This window comes from Lemur catta, chromosome 1 (genome assembly GCF_020740605.2).
Source record: "Lemur catta isolate mLemCat1 chromosome 1, mLemCat1.pri, whole genome shotgun sequence".
NCBI classification, from domain to species: domain Eukaryota; kingdom Metazoa; phylum Chordata; class Mammalia; order Primates; family Lemuridae; genus Lemur; species Lemur catta.
Window position 1 is genome coordinate 31373115 of NC_059128.1, and position 21139 is coordinate 31394253.

The following is a 21139-nucleotide window of genomic DNA, read 5'->3' on the forward strand; positions in this document are numbered from 1 at the left end:
AAGGACATCATAACCTCTTCCTAGTAGTAATATCTTCTATAACACAGAGTGAAACCTTTCTGGTTGGGGCAAGGACCTAAAGTGCCATCTACTCTTGGCTCCTGTGAAGAGCCCTTGCCCTTTATATCTACTGCAGAGTTAGGTAGAGTAAACATTATGGGAAAAGAGAAGGATCAATGTTTTCTATGAAAACATTGCTGTTCAGTCCAAGATTTAATAACATTATCTATTAATATATTTTTTTGGGGGAAAATACTCAGGCTAATACTTTAAATTCCTGCTCTGTTTTCCATACACAAAGGAGGTCTTTAAGATGCAAAAAAGTATCCTAACAGAGTTTTGAAAACTACATAGAGCAGGCTACTTTAAAATACTGAATAAAGGAAAAGGCTCTTTCACACAGGCAAGCAGGTGGCAAGGCTATATGCACACTTATCCTGAACCTTCTGATTACCAGGCATATGTGTTCAAGAAAGTGAACTGTCAATGTCACTCCTGTCAATGACGAGAACTAATTAAACCCAAGACAGAATGTCTCAGATATAAAAGTTACACATCAATACTATATTGGACCCGCACTACAAGACAATTTATATCATTCAACTGTTTGAACTTCTGTAACAGTAGAAAAACACATTAAAAATATGACAGCTCTGGCTTGTCCTGAAGCAGTTTCTTACATAGCTCTCTAATTTTTATTCTGGAATGCTGTGCATTTGAATATGGTACACAGAATCCTTTGTTCCTTAGCAGGGACTCTACTTCACCATTGTAGCTGAATACACTGTGACATTTTTGCCAAAACTTATGTCTACTCAAAGCTCAAGATTATTCAAAGAACATTCTAGGACTCCATATAGAATTGAAACTTTGTGGTGCTAGTGTTGAAATGTAAATGCTAAGCTCCGATCCACCTAGTTATTATTAAATTTAAGGCATTACTATTTTACCTTATGTCAAAATGGCTTATATAATTTATAAATTCAGACTTTATGTCTAAATTTCTTTTTCAGATTATAATCCATAACTAAAATGAAACAAAATGTTTTACCTCAAAAATTTTTGACCTGAAAAGATTAGCCTTTAGGCAAAAGTGACTGTCAGTCAACCACTCTCAAGCGAAGCCCCCATACTAGCAGAACAGATTCAGAGTACAATTAGATAACTGATTGAGTAGTTATATTTTATATCCAGTGAGTAACACCATCACTTTCTTAGCTAGCACAGTTTCAAAGTTAAAATTGAAGATTTGTTTTTACTCAATACTTCTATTATGTGAGTAATAAAGCACTATTAGAAATACCAAAGGATATAAAAACATAAGTGGAATAAAAAGACAATGAGATATACCACTTTCTACCCAACAACTATAGAACATACATTCTTACAGGTGTGCATGGAACATGTATCAAGATAGAAGTTGGGCCATAAAAATAATTATCAGCAAATTTCAAAAGACTGACATCTTTCAGGGTTTACTCTCTGACCACATGGAATTAAAAATCAAGAAAATATTTTTTAAAATTTCCAAGTGGATGGAAATTAAATAACATAAATAACCCAGGGGTTAAAGAAGAAAATGACAAGGGAAATCAGAATGTATTTCTAACAAAATAATTAAAAATATAATGTCAAAACATGTGGGCTGCAAATAAAGAACTGCTTAGAGGGAAATTTATAACTTTAAATGCCTATATTTGAAAATAAGAAAGGTTTAAAAATTATGTCAGTTTTCATCTTTAGAAACTCCTAAGTGCAAATTAAAGTCAAAGAAAGAAGGAAAGAATAAAAAGGGCAGAAATGAATTAAATAGAAAACACACAAACAGTAAAGAAAATAAAGACAAAAGCCTTTCAACTTAGTTCTTTCTCTAAAGTGTTTTGGTTATTGTTTTTAATTTCCACATAAATTTTAAAGTAATCAATTCAGGACAGAACTAGAGGCCATTATCTTAAGTGAAACAACTGAGAAAGTCAAATACCACATGTTCTCACTTATAAGTGGGAGTTAAATAATGCGTACACATGAACATACAATGTGGAATAAGAGACCCTGGAGACTTGGAAGGGTAGGGGGATGAGGGATGAGAAATTACTTACTGGGTACAATATACATTATACAGATGATGGTTACTCTAAAAGCCCAGATTTCACCAGTACACAATATATCCATGTAATAAAACCGTACTTATACCCCCTAAATTTATACCAAAAAAAAGATTATTTTAAGTATATGATTCAATAGTTTTTAGTATGGTCACAGACTTTGCAATTGACACCACAATCAATTTTAGAACATTTTCATCACCTCCCCCTCCCCGCCCCCACAAAAACCTATACCCCTAAGTGGTCACTCACATTTTTTCCCCAACTCCCAGTTCTAGGCAACCACTAATCTACTTCAGGTCTCCACAAATTTGTCTATTCTGACACTCCATGTAAATGGAATTATATGGTCTACGTCTTCAAGGTTCACCCATGTTGCAGCATGTATCAGTACTTCATTCCTTTTATTGCCTGTTTTTCAAGACTAACAATAAAGCTACAGTAATCAAGACAGTGTGATACCAGTATAAACACAGAATAGAGTTCAGAAATAATCTCCCCCCCCATGTATTTGGTCAGGTCATTTTTGACAAAGGTGCCAACATAATTCAATGGGGAAAGGACAGTCTTTTCAACAAATGGTGCTAGAACAACTAGATATCCACATAATTAAAAACAACAAAACAAAACCTCCACGTTTACCTCACACTAAAACAAAGATTGATTTGAGATAAATCATAGACATAAATGAAACTAAAAAACTTTTAGAAGAACAGGGTAAAATCTTTATAATCTAATGATTTATAAAAATTGTTAACTGTAAGAAAAAGAACAGGTAAACTTTATTAGAATTAAACATTTCTGATCTTCAAAAGATACTATTAAAAAAAGATACAAAGACTTGGAAGAAAATATCTGTAATACATATATCAGATGAGGGACTTATATCCAGAATATATAAAAAGTTCTTTCAACTCAAGAAAAATGAGCAGGACTGAGGGATTTCACAAAAGAATGTGCCCAAATGGCTACATGAAAAGATTATCATTAGTCATCAGGAAAATGCAAGTGAAAACCATAATGATAACACTTTACACCTATCAGAATGGGTAAAAAAATGTTACAAATGAACAACAGCCAAAGTTGGTAAGGATGTGGAACAACTGGAACCATCAAACAGTGGTGGGAGTGTAAAATGGTGAGCTGTTTTAAAAACAGGTTAGTAATTTCTTTATATAGTTAAAACATACACTTATCATTTGATCCAGCAATTCTATTTGTTATTTATCTAAGAGAAATGAAAACATCTGTTCACCGAAAAACTTCAAGAATGTTTAGAGCAGCTTTAGTCACATTAGCTTAAAATTGGAAACAACCCAAATGTTTAACTGGAGAATGGATAAACAAATTGTGGTATGTTAACATCATGGTATATTATTCAGCATTAAGAAGAAATGAACTACTGTTAGATGCAATATAGGTGAATCTCAAAAACATGCTGATCAAAAGCCAGACACAAACTTAAACATGCTATATGATTCCATTTATGTGAACTTCTAGAACAGACCGAATAAATCTATAGTGACAGAAAGCAGATTAACAGTTGTCCAGGAAAGAATGGAAGAGTATTAACTTCAAAGGAACATAGGAAAACTTTCTAGAATAATAGAAATGTCCTAACTCTTGATTGGCATGGTGTTTACACAGGCATACATTTTGCCAAAACTCACTGAATTACACAATTAAAATGCATGCATTTATTATATGTAAAGTATACCTCAGTAAAGTTAAATTTAAAAAAAAGAATTAGAGGCCGGGCATGGTGGCTCACGCCTGTAATCCTAGCCCTCTGGGAGGCCGAGGTGGGTGGACCGCTCGAGGTCAGGAGTTCGAGACCAGCCTGAGCGAGACCCCGTCTCTACTAAAAATAGAAAGAAATTATCTGGCCAACTAAAAATATATATAGCAAAAAATTAGCTGGGCATGGTGGCGCATGCCTGTAGTCCCAGCTTCTCGGGAGGCTGAGGCAGTAGGATCGCTTAAGCCCAGGAGTTTGAGGTTGCTGTGAGCTAGGCTGACGCCACAGCACTCACTCTAGCCCGGGCAACAAAGTGAGACTCTGTGTCAAAAAAAAAAAAAAAAAAAAGAATTAGAGTTCTAATTAGAAAATCAAATATATTGTATATTGATAAAATATTTTGGTCCTGATTAAATTCCTGCTTTAAAAACACATATATATAATCAGCATCTTTCTAAACCTAAGTTGAAAATTTAGGATAGCCAATTCAAAATAAAGTAGATAAAAAATCCAAGAAAACCTTGCCAGAGACCAACCAAAAGCAAGTTGCTTAACACATTTTGAAAGTCTATGGCCCTTCGTACAATACTGAATCCTTGTTGGAAAAGAATAGCATAACAAGAAATAAGTGGGCATGTTAGAAAATAGAAAATTAGGCTGAACAATAGAATGGAGTCCACTTTGGTTATTAGTTTACAACCTTTTGCTTGAGCAACCATAATGTTTCTGGTTTACCAAAGTAGTTACTAGACACAAAGCTTATATAGTATTAATCTTGTTTCCCTTATTATATTGTGATCTTCCTCAAGAACAGCCAGTGACTATATCTTGTATTTCTTTTGTTATCACCCAAGTGCTATGGACAATAGATACTCTGACTTCAGTTATTTATGAATTTACAAGTATGCTGCAGAAATGAAAAATGGGTGAAGCACTACTTTAACCAGCTAGCTAGTCTACTAAGCCAAGACAAAGCAATCTGAATCATGCTCAATAAGTAGGATGGGCTAAGACAATAACAATTATTACCCCACAAATAGACTGAGTAAGAAATGTTAAATAGATGTAGAGTGGAAAAAGATATCCTGGGGGGAATGAGGCAGAAGGGGCAGAGGGAGGGTTGTGATGGTTGTGGTAGAGTCAAGAATCAAATCAAAGGAGTATTAGTATTCTTTTAATGACTACCTTAAAGGAGATTTAAAGGCATAACAAATGAAATGAGGCAATATGAGTTAGCCCTCCATAAAACAGATATATTTAACAAATAAGTAGCAAAAAAGAAGAGTATTTGTTACCTTTTGACAGAGTTTTCAATTTACACATTTAAATAAAAAGTCAATGCCTTCTTAATATACCAGTATATATCACTTAATTATTAATAATGTTTAATATGACATGGACTACCTCAACTATATCCAGCATAGATCTAAAATAATTAAAAAATTTTTTTTCTACTTGAACCATGTGAGAAGACCAAAGAGAGAAGAAAAACAGGACATAAAATTTCAGTGAGAAAAAGAGAAGAGAAAAGCTACAGCACTCAACATCTAAATTCTGCGAATGTGGAATATCTAAAGAGATAAGTGGGTAATCCCTAAGAGTCTGCTGATAACTTTGGTGAGGGTCACATAATTCCCTGGAAATGTTACAGACCCATATGAAGAAGCTTAATAAGTTTTAAGGAACCCCGAAGTTTACCAAACCTTTGGGGTAACAGTAGAAAATGTGTGGGGAATAAGAGAGGCACCTGCTTTGGAAAGCTGTCATAGTCCAACCAGTGGCAACCATGGCAATTTCTGGACAAGTGACACTGCAGAAAGAATAATCAGTTTGAAAGCTCAAGCTGATGTAGCTTTTAAGCACTGAGACAAACTAGGCCAGGAATGTTCCATGTTTACCTTCAATGGAATAGTACAATAGTATATTGTACTTTACCTTTGGATTCTTTCCTTCTTTTGCTAATAATGCCCGAAGTCTTTCTTGTGACGGAGGTGCAATGAAGATAATATATGGTTTCAAATCTGAATTCCGGAGGGTCTTCAATGACTGTAAAGAGAAGATATTTGGATTTTAAAAGTAATTTCCATCATTTAATTACTTCCCAATAATACATTTGGAATATAACGTCATTTTGTTAAACATTGTCTATGAGTGTTTCCAAACATCGTTTTTTTTTTTAATTTCAAAATATTATGGAGGTACAAACGCTGAGGTTACATATATTGTCTTTGCAATGCCTGAGTCAGAGCTATAAGAGTGCCCATCCCCTGACAGTGCACACTGCACCCATTAGGTGTGAATTTACCCATCCCCCGTCCCCAACACCCAATGAATACTTTCATATGTGCACATAAGTGTTGATCAATTAGTACCAATTTGACAATGAGTACATGTGGTACTTGTTTTTCCATTCTTGTGATACTTTACTTAGAAGAAGGGGCTCCAGCACCACCCAAGATACTAACACAAGAGACGTTAGTTAGTTCACCATTGTTTTTTGTGGCTGAGTAGTACCCCATGGTATACATACACCACATTTTATTATTCCACTCATAGATTGATGGGCACTTGGGTTGTTTCCACATCTTTGCAATTGTGAATTGTGCTGCTATGAACATTCGAGTGCAGATATCTTTATTTTAGGATGACTTTTTTTCCTTTGGGTAGATACCCAGTAGTGGGACTGCTAGATCAAATGGTAGTTCTACTTTTAGTGCTTTGGGGTATCTCCACATTACTTTCCATAGAGATTGTACTAGTTTGCAGTCCTACCAGCAGTGTATGAGTGTTCCTATCTCTCCACATCCATACCAACATTTGTTGTTTTGGGACTTTTTGATAAAAGTCAGTCTCAATGGGAGTTAAGTAATACCTCATTGTGATTTGCATTTTCCTGATGACTAGAGATGTTGAGCATTTTTTCATGTTTTTTGGCCATTAGTCTATCTTCTTTTGAAAAGTTTCTGTTCATGTCCTTTGCATACTTTTTAATGGAGTTGTTTGGTTTTGTTCTTACTGATTTTCCTGAGTTCTATACAGATTCTAGTGATTAGCCCTTTATTGGATATATAGCATATGAGTATTTTCTCCCATTTTGTAGGCTGTCTATTCACTCTAGTGATAGTTTCTTTGGCTGTGCAGAAGCTTTTTAATTTGATCAGGTCCCATTTATTTATTTTTGTTGTTGCTGTGACTGCCTTTGGGGTCTTCTTCATAAATTCTTTGCCTAGGTAAAGATATCTATAAGAGTTTTTCCAACATTTTCTTCTAGAATTCTTATGGTTTCATGTCTTAGGTTTAAGTCTGTTATCCATCATGAGTTGATTTTTGTGAGAGGTGAGAGGTGTGGATCCTGTTTCAGTCTTCTACATTTGGCTATCCAATTTTCCCAGCACCATTTATTGAATAGGGATTCTTTTTCCCCAGTGTATGTTCTTGTCTGCTTTGTCAAAAATCAGATGGCTATGTGAGGATGGTTTTATGTCTGGGTTCTCCATCCTGTTCCACTCCAAACATCTTCATAACAAACAATTCACGTAAGACCCTATCATTCGCTGTAAGAATATATTGTGTAGCTTACTCTTTTATGTAATGAAACATAAGTGAATGACATTGAAGGATGGCAACTATGTGATGCTAAAATACCCTGCTAATAAGATCACTTACAGATTATAATAACTATATTAAAATTAATTTCAGTGGTAGAATCGAGGTAGTTGCCTATGTGCCAGGCACTAAATATAAGCAAAATCAGAGAAAAATTTCACATACACATGCAAAAGAAAATTCTGGAAAAGCACATCCAAGAAAAGGCAGAATCTGTTTGAATTAGGAGATTATGGTTTTCACTTTGTCTTTACACCACTGCATGACTATGTATCCTCAAACTGAAGTACTCTACCAAAATGGAGATTACAGGGATATGCCCTTTTCTATCTAAAAAGAATTAAGATGAATAAAACTATAAGTTTCACTACTTTGAGTTCTTTGTTAAAATGTGTTAGCCCAAATAATATAAAGAATTTTGAAGGAATTTAGTAAAAACATTTACACTTCTCTTAAATCAAATGTTTATAACTGAAAGAGTCAAAGCCTAAAAACAAATCCCCAAACCCCCCAATTGCTATTTTAGAACAGCCATTTTAGAATCAATTCTCCTTTAGTACATCTTTTTGATGTTGACTATGTTGCCTGAGTTGACATGAGCAGCAGATTCTACCACATTGAGCAAAGTTTTACGTTTAACCTGTGCAACCTAGAAAAAGTTTAGAAATTTCCTTAACAAACATAATCTTAAAAACCCCAAATTTCTAAAATTACTTTATCTTTTTAAATAGGCATCTAAGAGGCACTGGTTAATAATTTGACATTTTTGCTTAGTCTGCCAAATAATCAAAACTGACTCAGGTTTCATTATTACATACAACTGAGCATTCACTGCGACACTTGCTAATACTTGAACAATGGCATTTAAATCCGTAAGAACAATCTCTAATTTTTCTCAGATCAGACTCGGAAAAGGGAATTTCTTTTATAGCCTCCAAAATACTTAAAATATTACCAGTATGATATTTGTTGTATTTTAAGTTTCAGAAAATATATACATGTATATACAGGCTGAACATCCCTAATTTGAAAATCTGAAATCCAAAACTTTTTGAGCACTGACATGATGCCACAAGTGGAAAATTCCACACCTGACCTCATGCAATGGTTGCAATCAAAATGCAGGTATACCCAGTTTATTCAGCACCCTGCAGGGGAAAAATAAAATTACCTTCAGGTTCTATGTATAAGGTATATATAAAACATAAATGAATTTTGTGTTTAGACTTGAGTCCTATCCCCTAGATAGCTCATTATGTATATGCAAATATTCCAAAATCTGAAAAAAACCTGCAATCTGAAACACTTTTGGTCCCAAGCATTTTAGATAAGGGATACTCAACCTATATATGTAGATATGTATATATTTTCCCTCTGAGGAAACTGAAAGAGATTTAGCAACTTGTCTGATTTCACATAGCAAATCAGTGGGAGAAACTGTATGGGAACTTAATTAGGTCTTCTTGTTCTTGGACCAAAATACAGTTTCCACTAGATTTCTTTGCATGACATGCCCTCCAAGTTCAAACCCTAAACCAAAATTCTAGCTTTACCTGTGTACGAAGACTTAAGAGACATATTTTGCCAGAGTTGATCACTTGCCGTACAGAATCTATGCTGGTTCCATACAAATTTTTCTCAAATTCACCATGCTCAATGAACTTTCCAGCTGCTATGTCTGCTTCAAATGCTTGCCGTGAAACAAAGTGGTAATCTCTACCAGCTACTTCATGGTCTCTCCTACTCCGAGTTGTATCTAGACAAAAAAAAAAATCAGATAAAAATAACTGGTATAGATTACAGTGAGGATGGGGATAATTCTGCTAGTCAGAAAGAATTTTATTTTGTAACACAGATTATGAAATAATGAATTGAAGAAATACTAAGAGTCTGTGTTTAACATTGTTTTTTATTTCTAGATTAAAAAATTAACAACAATGTGTTTGTATTACCTTAATATTAAATAGTTACATTACCTTAATACATTTTATGCTTACACTTTAAATTACCTCATCTTGCATTTAAACACTACCACTCGACTGGGTGTGGTGGCTCATGCCTGTAATCCTAGCACTCTGGGAGGCCAAGGCGGGTGAATCATTTGAGCTCAGGAGTTCAAGACCAGCCTGAGCAAGAGCGAGACCCCATCTCTACTAAAAATAAAAAGAAATTAGCTGGACAACTAAAAATATATACAGAAAAAATTAGCTGGGCATGGTGGCACATGCCTGTAGTCCCAGCTACTCGGGAGGCTGAGGCAAAACAATTGCTTGAGCCCAGGAGTTTGAGGTTGCTGTGAGCTAGGCTGATGCTATGGCACTCTAGCCTGGGCAACAGAGTGAGACTCTGTCTCAGAAAAAAAAGAAAAAACAAAAAACACTACCACTCATCTCTTCCATAAGCTTAGGTACTACATAATCTTAAAACAGAACTGCTTTCAAAGATTATATCTAAATTTCTATGCTCAGCATCAGTTTAAAGAAGCAGGAGCTGATTCCCTATTGAATAGGAAGTAAGGGGTCCAAACTGAAATTCATTCAGAAAATAATTAGTATATACCATACTCTAAGGAAAAATCCAAATTTCTTAAGAACAACTATCTTTTGTCAAAATATTTGGTTAAACAAAACTTCCTCTTTCACTGACAGCATTGTTTGGATGAAATGGATAGAAAGTTTCCCTACATAATGTAGTTAGATTCTGAGGTGGTAAATTGAAAAGCACAGGAAAATGGGAATGCATCCAAACTTACGAGGGACTGCAGATGCAAAGCGGTCTTTTTCTTTGTTCATGAGCCTCTGACGCAATTCATTCTGGCCACAGTTCTGTGGACCAATCAAGATAATAGGTCTTTTCCTATTTGCTGGCTGATGATAAAGTGACATTTCCTCGTAGGTTAAGATCTCCTCATTGTCATAATCTTTGGAAAAGAAAAAGTTAAACTCTTTAGACAGAATTATTGCCATGTAATAAATATATAAATACCATAGATTCTTCCCCCCCAACCTGGAAAGGAGTATAATTATTGCCATCATATCCTTGCCAGGATACTATGAAAATGAATAGACAATATTACTCATAAAGAATTTTCATTGTTTATCTTATTTCATATTGTGTTTCAATGTCTAATACAATGTCATTATACTGATCCTTACACAAAATAGCTAGTTTGTAGTTAATACTTTTACAGAGGATGGGGTATCAGCAAATAAACTAATTAAATATCTATCATCTTTTAAAATGCAGACACTAATACCCTAATTAAGACGGCTGTTTCAAGGATCAGACATGTAAATGTACATATAATGTTATCAGAGAAAGCTGGAATACTTTCCTGTAGTTGTGTAACTTGAGGACAGATCATACCTGTGCTATCCACACTTTTTGCATTTATGTTTACTCTATTCTGGAATACTAACCCAGAGTCATGACTCAAGATAAGGTATAAATTATGATGGGTGGGGTAACATTCCTGAAGCCCATAATCCAGATGAAACCAGAACTGTCCACTGGTAAGAACAAAAGCAGACAACTAGCAGTCTGCTAAGTCCTCACTCATATTACTTCACCTGACTGCCAAGGAGCATCAGATGTGTAGTTAGACTCTCTCAGCACTATTTCCATGAGGGCAGAGGGACCATCTTAGTCTTGGCAGTGTTCAGCATAGACCCTGGCACAGAGTAGGAGCTCAAACTACGTTTGTTTAAATTCCAGCTCAACCATTTATTAGTTCTAAGAATTTAAACAGATCACTTTAATATCTAAACTTGAATCTATTTATCTGTAACCTCAAGGAATTTATTATGAGAACTAAAGTATATAGTTACTGCCCTGGAATAGAGCAGTTATTATAAACCGTAGTTATTTATTAAACATGTTAATGATGACGCCATCATGAACAGCAAATATAATTCCTTCCCTTCTCAAAAATCTAAGTTACTTCTACTAACATGTATAATCAAACTGTGGTAGCATTTTGATTTACAGACTTAGTTTACATATCTTTAGGTTTCCAATATGCAAGTTTTCTATAGTATAGTAGCTTTTAGAGCTGGACCAGTTAATTTTAGTCTGTTTCAAAAAATGAAACTGAGATATTCACCACAAGTATAGAAGATAAAATTTAAAACTCAGTCTTCTTAGCTATATAATCTATCAAAATTAGCATTAAAATGTTATTTTAGGGAAAAATGTTATTAAAGTAGATCAAATCTCAAATTTAGCTTTGTATGGAATATAATAATAATCTATAAATTTTATCTTCATTAATTTAATTTATGCTGCCTAAAAATATTTCAAATTCTTGAGAGGCCTTATAAATTCTGTAAGAAGTTAAGGAGTGCCTTTGCTTTATTACTTGGCTTGTTTCTAACATGAACCAAAGCAGGGGCAGCAAATTCAAATGCCCATAAGGCCCAGCCAAGAAGGTAATAAAATCAGTAAATCAGGTTGGGTTTTTTAAAAAGTGGGAGTGGTAGAGACTGTTGAACTAGACAGCGGGTGCCCAATATAAGGGCAACAGCCATCACTCAGGTCCAGCAAACTGCTGTGATGTGGGAATACTAACCCAGGTTATCAGAGCTCTTGACTTTAAGAGAAGCTACAACTTTAAAGCTTTTTAATCTTAGCAATCAGTCAAAATAAAACAAAACCACTCCTGTGTGCCTGACTCAGCCGCTTGGTAGTGGGCTCTGTGGAATGAGTTGCTCTATTATACATGAAATAGTCATTTTTTACTTCAAACACATCTTTTTTGTAAGAATTTGTTAGAAGTATTAATTTTGCAAAAAAAGAGTTTAAACAGAAAAAAAATTGGAAGAAACTGTCAATTTAACATTATATATGCTAAATAGTACTTTAATTTTTATACCAGTTTTTTCCAGAATTCCAAACACTACCTTACTCATAGGATTCCAGAAGAAAATATTTTTACTAAATGACTGTTTAAGCACATATGTTATATGAAGAGGCAAATAGGACTAGATTTAAAACCCTTCTGGATATGACTCTAGACCTGAGAGTAGAACTTACCATCATTTTTATTGGCATTATATAAAATCTTTTTTCTCTTCTTTTTATTCTTCTTTGCACACCATAGTTTCCCTGTTGAACAATCATACATATAACTATAAATGTGTTTCCTTAAACAAAGCCACATACTTCAATTTGAAAATCTTAAATTGTTTTTAATTTAAATTTATAAATAATTATTACACTGTTCATAGAAAGATTAGTTTTCAGGAAAGTATTTATAATTTTCATTAATTGTACATTATAAAGAGATACTCTTTAATACTTAAAATCTTGACTTTTCTCTATAATCCTAAGATAATCAGTTTTTTGCCTCTCACATCATTCTTTCCGTAAATACATCTTTCTTGAGGGTGCTAACTGATATGCAAATTTAAACACAGTTCTAGATGAACACCCAAGAAACATTTTATTATTGTCAAATATAAGCATCTAACCTGATTTTTCTGGCTCCTTATCTTCTTCTATGGTTTGCTTCATGGCTTCCCTTTGCTGCTGAAAGCTTTTCCCTTAATAGCAGAAAGAAAAAGAAGGGTAAAATATTTCAGATATAAGTATTTTTTCAATCAAGGTGGAAATACTAAAGATAACTCTTCATTTATACTCCCTTCCAAATCCTCCTCCTGCCAACACGAGAGTAATGTCAGCTATGACATATAAGCCTCCAAATTTTTAAAATATTAAGTTTCAACCTCTCTTAACCAATCCTATGATAGGTATTATTGGAACATATATCATCTATTAGAATGACTAAATAAACCGATATTAGAAAATAGTTTAACTTTTTAAAAGTTTTCACCAAGCATTTATTTTGTGGAATGTACTATGCTAGATCTTACAATGATTCTGGTCATTTAGAATTATCCCAAATCAAGCATATCAATTCTAGGAATTAAGTTTTCCAAAATAATATGTGAGCATTCATCAATTTTCAATTCTAAGACACTACTCAACACAATCCCTTGCATTTATTATTCTTAATCCCTCTTTTTGTCTGTTTGTATGTACATGTGTCAATGATTTTTCATTCCTACCTTTAAGTTACCAATAATACAAATAAATGGAAAACATGTTTTTCCTCGCAGGATTAAGATTTTAATATCAAAGGCTTTCAAGGTTTCTGACCTTCACTTTCTTTTCAGATTTCTACTTTAAAATCAGTCTTTTCTTCTGGGATAAAATTGGTTTTACTTAGAAAATTCTGGATTACTTTAGAGTTGTACTTATATCTAATTCTTTCAGTTTCAAGCCAAGGACTCTTAACAATCAGTAAGCAAATTCTATATAGGATGGGATAATCTATAGAATTTAGTGTATTTCATAAGAGCCCAAGCAAAAACATTAATATTGGGTTGGATACACATAAGCAGCATTAAAGGAAGCCTAGTTATCTCCAGGGGCAGTATAGACTACAATTTAGTAAAACAAGTAACTATTACTAAAGGGCATTAAAATTTAAAAACCAGTATTTAACAGATTTAAAAAGAATTTAATCATTTACATATTAAAACATTTAAAAACATCACAGTGATGTACTTCTGTGGCACATTTTTATACTATGAACATATGTAGGCTATTTTGAAACAGTGGTGGACATTAATGGGAGATGGACATGGTGACCTCTTAAAAATCCTTCTAATTCTGACAGAAAACCACCATCAAACTCTAAGGTGAGTCCTTAGTGTAATAAAAAGACTTAGAAATGTTATCATTGAAATCTATATGCTTTCAGAAACTCAATCGATCAATAAACACTAGTTCTAAATATTTATGGGCTAATGTCAGCATGGTAAGAAGATACCAAATTCATGTTAATCACAAGCACCCAGTAGAACCATGATGGCTGCTCAATACTTCAGGATTCTAGAGAAATGTTCTATAACTGTTACTGTGAAGAATCAAGGGTTGAAGCACCATCTTCTAAAGTTAATATGAGAAGTCTATTCCTCCTTCCCTGAAATAGGACTGAGTATAGACAAAATTTGTTTGTAGCTTTTGGGTTTTAAAGTGAAAGATTTGGAGCCCTATGCACATAAAGAATAAATGTAAATATTATGTTGAAATTTGTCACCCAGAAAAATCTCCTTGGTTAAGTTGCAGAGATAAAAGGGAGCACCATAAATTGTTCCAAAGTCTTTGGACAACTTCCTCTATTCCTACTACACATCTACTGTTATTTTCACACCCTCCTCCTCCTTTCTCCCAAACTATTACTTATACTCATATTCAATGTAAGGCAAATTCTACAGACAAATCTGTTATGCTTAAGATCTTCAATGTGAATAGGAGGGATGACCCCTAAAAAATATTGTAGGTAAAAGATACGCCAGTAAAGTTATACAAGAGCCTTAGAAGGTCTAATTCAGAAGCACCAGTTCTAGCAGAACTATTTTTTTAAAATCACCTTTTATTTATTAATTTAACCAATATTATCTGGATTTAAAATAAATAAAATACAGCCTCTGACCTCAAGAACTTTATAAATCGAGAATATAAGGTAGAAAGTATTATAACACACAGAGACAAATCCATGAAAGTATTATCAAATAGGGCACACAGAGAAGAAAAAATTACATACAGGTATTAGTGGTTATGCTTTCTTTTTTTTTTTTTGAGACAGAGTCTCGCTCTGTTGCCCGGCTTGAGTGAGTGCCGTGGCGTCAGCCTGGCTCACAGCAACCTCAAACTCCTGGGCTTAAGCGATCCTCCTGCCTCAGCCTCCCGAGTAGCTGGGACTACAGGCATGTGCCACCATGCCTGGCTAAGTTTTTTCTATATATATTTTTAGTTGGCCAGATCATTTCTTTCTATTTTTAGTAGAGACGGGGTCTCGCTCAGGCTGGTCTCGAACTCCTGACCTCAAGTGATCCACCCGCCTCGGCCTCCCAGAGGGCTAGGATTACAGGCGTGAGCTACCGCGCCCGGCTAGTGGTTATGCTTTCAAGTCAAGTATATAAGTGAGGCTTATCTCAGTACTAAGTAAAGTGCCTTTATAGTGCAGATATAACAATATTTGCTGACCAAATAAATGAATGAATTATTAACCCTTTACCCTATCCCCATTTTATCACCCTGTATGTACTCCTTTGCCTTCTCTAACAGCTTATCATATTTCCCTTGGTTCTGCTCCCCTCACTCTATTCTACTACCCCTATTCTGGAACTGTAGGAACAATTTGTAGGAAAAATTATACACAGTCATGGGCTGCCTAACAATGTTTCAGTCAACGATGAACCTCATATACAATGGTGGTTGGATCAACACACTATACCATATACCTAGGTGGGTAGCAGGCTATACCATCTAGGTTTGTGTAAGTATACTCACTCTATGATGTTTGTATAACAACAAAATCACCTAACAACATATTTCTCAGAATGTATTTCCTCCGTTGTTAAGCGATACATGACTGTACTTTGTTCTATCACGCATCATCTTAATGCTCTCTGAGAAACATGTTCTGTTAATAACTTTAATGTCTAATGTGAGCTAACGTTTTAGTTTAGTCTAAATTAGGAATAGTTTTCTTCAATAAAAAATTTGGGATACCCTATTTATACTCCAAGATCACATTAGGTATGATAAGTAAAACAGTGTTACTTTACTGAGTCCTTAAAAAGTGGTGCATCATGTGAATACCCTAACTGATAATAATCTTCTGTTACAGTCTAAGTGTTCAATACAGATTCTGTTGTCTTGATATTAAGGTAGTCTTAACATGCCTAAAGGGAATGTAGCACAATATGGGATTGGTTGATGAAGTTATACCATAATTCCATTCTAAAACCCAGCAAAATTGGCCACATTTCTAGTTAAGATATTTATGCTACAGGTACAACATAAAAAACCAACTACATGAAAAAGCAACTGCAAAATTTTTTAACAGGCATGAAGAAGTAAGGTTTTCTTTTCTTTTTGTTTTTTTAAGACTTGAATTTTAAATGTTCTTTTAATACTATGTCCTATCTCCTATATTGTCTCTTACCTGGAACAAGCCCAGCTAGAGGCTGATTATCTTCGTCCCCTTCTCTGTAGGCCTGCCACCAGTTTGGATCTTCTTGACTGATCACATGAAGTATATCCCCTTTTTGAAAAGACAGACCTAACTCTCGACATGGAACATAAGGGTCATCTGAGGGGTCATAGTCAAAATGAGCTTTTACATGGATCTAAAAGATAAAGGGGGTAAAAATAAAAACAATAATAAAATGCCAACATAAAATATTTAGCATAAATATAATTTAAATATTACAATTTTTCATTAGTGCAAAGAAATTATGAGTTGAGAGAAAGGTATTTAGTTAAGTAACAGTATTTTGGGGCAGTATTTTCTCAGGCTTATCTGTTGTCTTCTCTGCTGAGTGCAAATATGTACAAGAGTGTCCAAACTACTTTATTGTTAGCAGCTACAAGCTGAGGTGCAAAGATGCCTCAAAAGCTTGAGAGAAGCAGAAAAAACGTAATAGAATCCTCTTGAACTAGGAAAAGAATGACTCTGCAATAAGGTATGTGATTTCTAAACCACTGCTACCAGAAAAGGTAGACTTTAAACCTTACTACATCTTATTATCTAAGCAGGCGAGTGTCAGCTTCTCTGGGGCTGTCATCCCCTCTTGACCTCACTACTCTCAGTCCAACTATGCCTTAATCTCTCTCAGTGTTTCTTCTAAAGGGATATGTTTAGGTTCATGAAACAAGCACACCCTAAACTGCTAAAATTATCTAAATCAAGTTTATAATCAATTCTTATTTGTGTACTATGCAGGCTTAGAAATATGATTAATGGTGCAAGTTATGATTTTTGCTAACAATGTGTTTCTGGAAATCAGAATAAATCAAAGAAGTGTGCTATGCTATCTAGCACTAAAGGTAAGGGAGAACTCACATGAACATTACAGAAAACTAAGTTATTTCCTATGCCATTTCTTCCATATGCCTCTGTAAAATATAACAAAGTATTCTTACTTCTAACAAGGTATAAAGGAATTAATATTCTCCTTAACTTCTTGTTTAATTTTTACCTAAGCTGGGCAAGTGGCATGTGACATTTCCAAAATCTGTAAGAAACCTACCTTCATCTAATGAAATCTAACATCTATATGCAATAGGCATTTCTGCACCACACAGGTTAAATTTCAAGTTCAGGCTCAATGAACCAAGCAATATATTAACAGCCTAAAAATTCTGAGTCCTTTTCTATCCAAATGCTATTTGACTTTCTTTAATTCTTTTACCTTTACCATAATTGAGGCTGTATATCATAAAGATAATACCAGTCTGTTTCAAAATCATTTTAGATAGTATCCTTTTTAAGGTCTTGAAATACTGACTAAATTGACTATTCTCAATCCATGATGATAAACTATATGAAACTTGATAAAATACTAAGTGATAGAGACATACATATTTATAGAAAGATAGATCTCTCCATTATTTAGTATAATAGCCTAGACTCCTCATGAAAGCACCAGCCTATTTTATAAATTCGGCTTGAGGTACCATTTTTACCTAAAAACATTTTTTAATTTCAAAAAAACATTTTACTAACTACTGTAAATAGGAAATGAGGAAAGCTAAGTCCCAATATACAGTGAAACAGGTAAAAAAAAAAAAGTGATCAGTTAAAAATATAAAATAGCTAAAAGTAGAACTTAAATGTGGTCTGCTTTTTGGGGGTAACTTTTCATTGTATACAAGTACAAACAATACACATAATCATAAGCCTATATAGCTCAATGAATTTTCAAAAACTAAACACACCTGTGTAACCAGCACCCAAATCAAGAACCAGAATATCACCAGCGCCTCAGAAGCCTCAACTCATGTCCCATTCAGTCACTACACACTCCTTACGCCCTCCAAGGGTAAGTATGATACCATCCTGATTTCTAGAAACACTAATCAGTGTCCCCTATATTTTACCTCATGTAAATGGAATCGCACAGCACATAGTCTTGTAGTAAATATAGTTAGGACACTTCACCAAATTTGAAAATGTTATGCTGCATCCCAAACAGTGCCCTACAGAGCCTTGTTCTTGATGTGAAAACATTAGAGTTTTGATTAAAATCTTGAAAACTTTGTCAGTCAGCACTAAAAATGAATTGTAGAAAGTTGTGTGGGATAACAGTAAATCAAAACACAGTTGGGAGATTGGGTAAAAAGATTATACATGCAAATTTACAATCTTGGCATGAGAAAAAAATCTCTAATATAGAGGATGATCTAGAAATATGCTTTTAAAAAAATCTCCTTGAGTACCATCCCTGTCAATTAGTAATGCTCTCATAATCAGTTTAAATTGTCACTTTTTAGCCAAAAAACCTTGGAAATCTAAAAATGGAATTTTAGCCATCACTTGAGGTAGCAGAGAGATAATTTTATCAAGCTTTTCAGAGATCTATCAAATCAGACTACTTGTCAGCTTGATTGGTAATTTTACCACTTTCTGAATGTATATCCAGTATGTTGTTTTTCAAAGTGTTTTTGCTCAGATCATCTGCCCGGGATGTTTATTAAAATGCTGACTTCTCACGCCACACCTCAGACTGTCAGACTCTGCATTTTAATCACACTCCTTGTGTAATTGTCTGGTACTTACTGAACTAGGACCTTGAGGGAAATTAAAAAGACCAGTGAGGAGGAAATATCTGGTTTATGACCTTTGCCAGAGGGCAAGAAAATCACCCAGAAATGCTTTTCTATCTACCCTTGCCTGGGCAGTTCTCACCCAACTAGTCTGATTTAAAGGGCTTGGAATGGGGCCCCTCTTTGTATACAGTGGGAAGAGGATATGCTTTGCTTATGTGATAAGGTTACCTAGTCACATCTAAAATGAGCAAGAGCTCTTAATTTTTCCTAAGCAAAATTTATTTCATATCAGAGAAATTAACCATTTGAATGAGTTAAAGTCTGTGCACTGCCTTAACATATACTGTATGACTTCTATTCATATACTCTATTGATTCTTATTATTAATAATTCAAGAAGTTATCTCTATCAATCTTTCCTCTTTTAGTGGCTAAATTATTTTGTTTCCCATGCAATGAAAAACAAAGCCCTTTTAAAATGAAGGAGAGAAGCTGACCCTCATAGGAAAGCTCCAGGGGTATAATAATGCTATAATATCAGTACAGTGTACCTGATCAAAACAGTGTTTGGTTTCCAAACCATATGAAATCTTCTATTTAAATTTCAAATTATAGACTTGTTTGGATACAATTATCTTCCAGCCCAACTTTTTTTTTCTTTTTAGTACCTACAAGCTGTTCGCATTTGAAGTCCTAATGATAAATGGGAATAGAGTAAAGGGATAATGATTTATCATTCATCAGTTTATTTGTATCTTTCTTAAGGGATTCAACGTTCTAAAATAATTTTCTTTGTAATTTTTTATTTGTTACTAAAGATTTATATTTAACTTTTAAAATTAATTTTAGAAGAGAAAATAGTGAAAGTGAGTTAAGAAAAGACTTTATGGCATCAAGCAAGTTTTCAAATATCTCCCTCTAACCCTGGGATTCCTCTTCACCATCTGCCAAGAAAGGAATATCTTTATTATTTGTTCTCTTCCATTTTCTACAGGAAAGAAGTTTGGGGTATCAAATTGATGTTTAGTAGGTAGACAAAAACATGAACATTAGGGCAATACTAAACTTAATAGAGCAACTGCCCTAACTTAAAAAGGGATATCCATCCAAAATACACTAAAATTTTCTATATTTTTTGTAACTTCTGATAAAATATTTATTAGTAAAAATCTTACTGCATTATAAAATTCCAGGTCTTATTCCAAATGAGAAAAAATTATGATGAAAATTATATTAATATAATACATTTTATAATTATCACAAGAAAGTAAATGCATTTGATGGCAGTGATTCTCAATTTTTCCTTACAACTCAGTTACCTATGTAGTGCCTGGCACAGAGTAAGTAATCATAACAATAGCTAATATTTATTATTTTATTTTTATTTATTTATTTATTTATTAAGAATCAGGGTCTCACTATATTGCCCAGGCTGGTCTCAAACTCCTGGCCTCAAGTGATGATCCCCCCCGCCGCGGCCTTCCAGAGAGCTAGGATTACAGGCCTGAGCCACTGTGCCCGGCCTACAGTGATATTTCTGATACACAGAAATAAACAGTAGCCATGGAAAAATAAATAATAAAGAGGAAAAAATCACTTACTACTGTTTCCTTGGCAGGAGGAGGCTTAATCTGTTGACTGGGAATCAGAACAAACGTCAAAGTCCCGTGCATATCAGACTGCAATAGAAAGATGAGGTTATTTTAAAAATCTGTATTTATGAAAATCATTCTATGATTTTATGATAAATATTCCCAAAACTGGACTATTCCGGAAACCTTACACAGACTTAAAAAAAAATTTGGTACAGATGAATCCCATTTCATCAGGAAGCACAAATTATGTTTTTCACAGATTCTATTATATTAGAGGTATTCTAAAATATGGCATTCTGCAATTCTGCCCCATTGTGGAAGCCACTTAGACCATAGGTCTTGGGTTTTTTTCTGACATTCATTGTAAGTTCAGGAAGATTCCACAGTGAAGGGTTGAAAGATGCCACAGCGCTATAAAAATTAAGGGTTATCTACTCTGACATACATCAATTTTAATGCAGAATTTGCAAAAGT

At 34.1% G+C, this 21139-nt stretch overlaps 1 protein-coding gene across 1 annotated transcript in view; it reads right to left on the reverse strand.

The window, feature by feature from the left end:
* PALS1 (protein associated with LIN7 1, MAGUK p55 family member) overlaps nt 1-21139 on the reverse strand; it is a 53141-nt gene that overhangs the window by 3421 nt on the left and 28581 nt on the right. Inside the window, exons 7-13 of the mRNA XM_045565398.1 lie at nt 20672-20749; nt 16466-16649; nt 12918-12989; nt 12481-12552; nt 10202-10369; nt 9003-9205; nt 5779-5889 (exon numbers count right to left, since the gene is read on the reverse strand). Coding sequence (XP_045421354.1) covers nt 5779-5889; nt 9003-9205; nt 10202-10369; nt 12481-12552; nt 12918-12989; nt 16466-16649; nt 20672-20749 — 888 coding nt within the window. The remainder of the gene's footprint in view (nt 1-5778; nt 5890-9002; nt 9206-10201; nt 10370-12480; nt 12553-12917; nt 12990-16465; nt 16650-20671; nt 20750-21139) is intronic.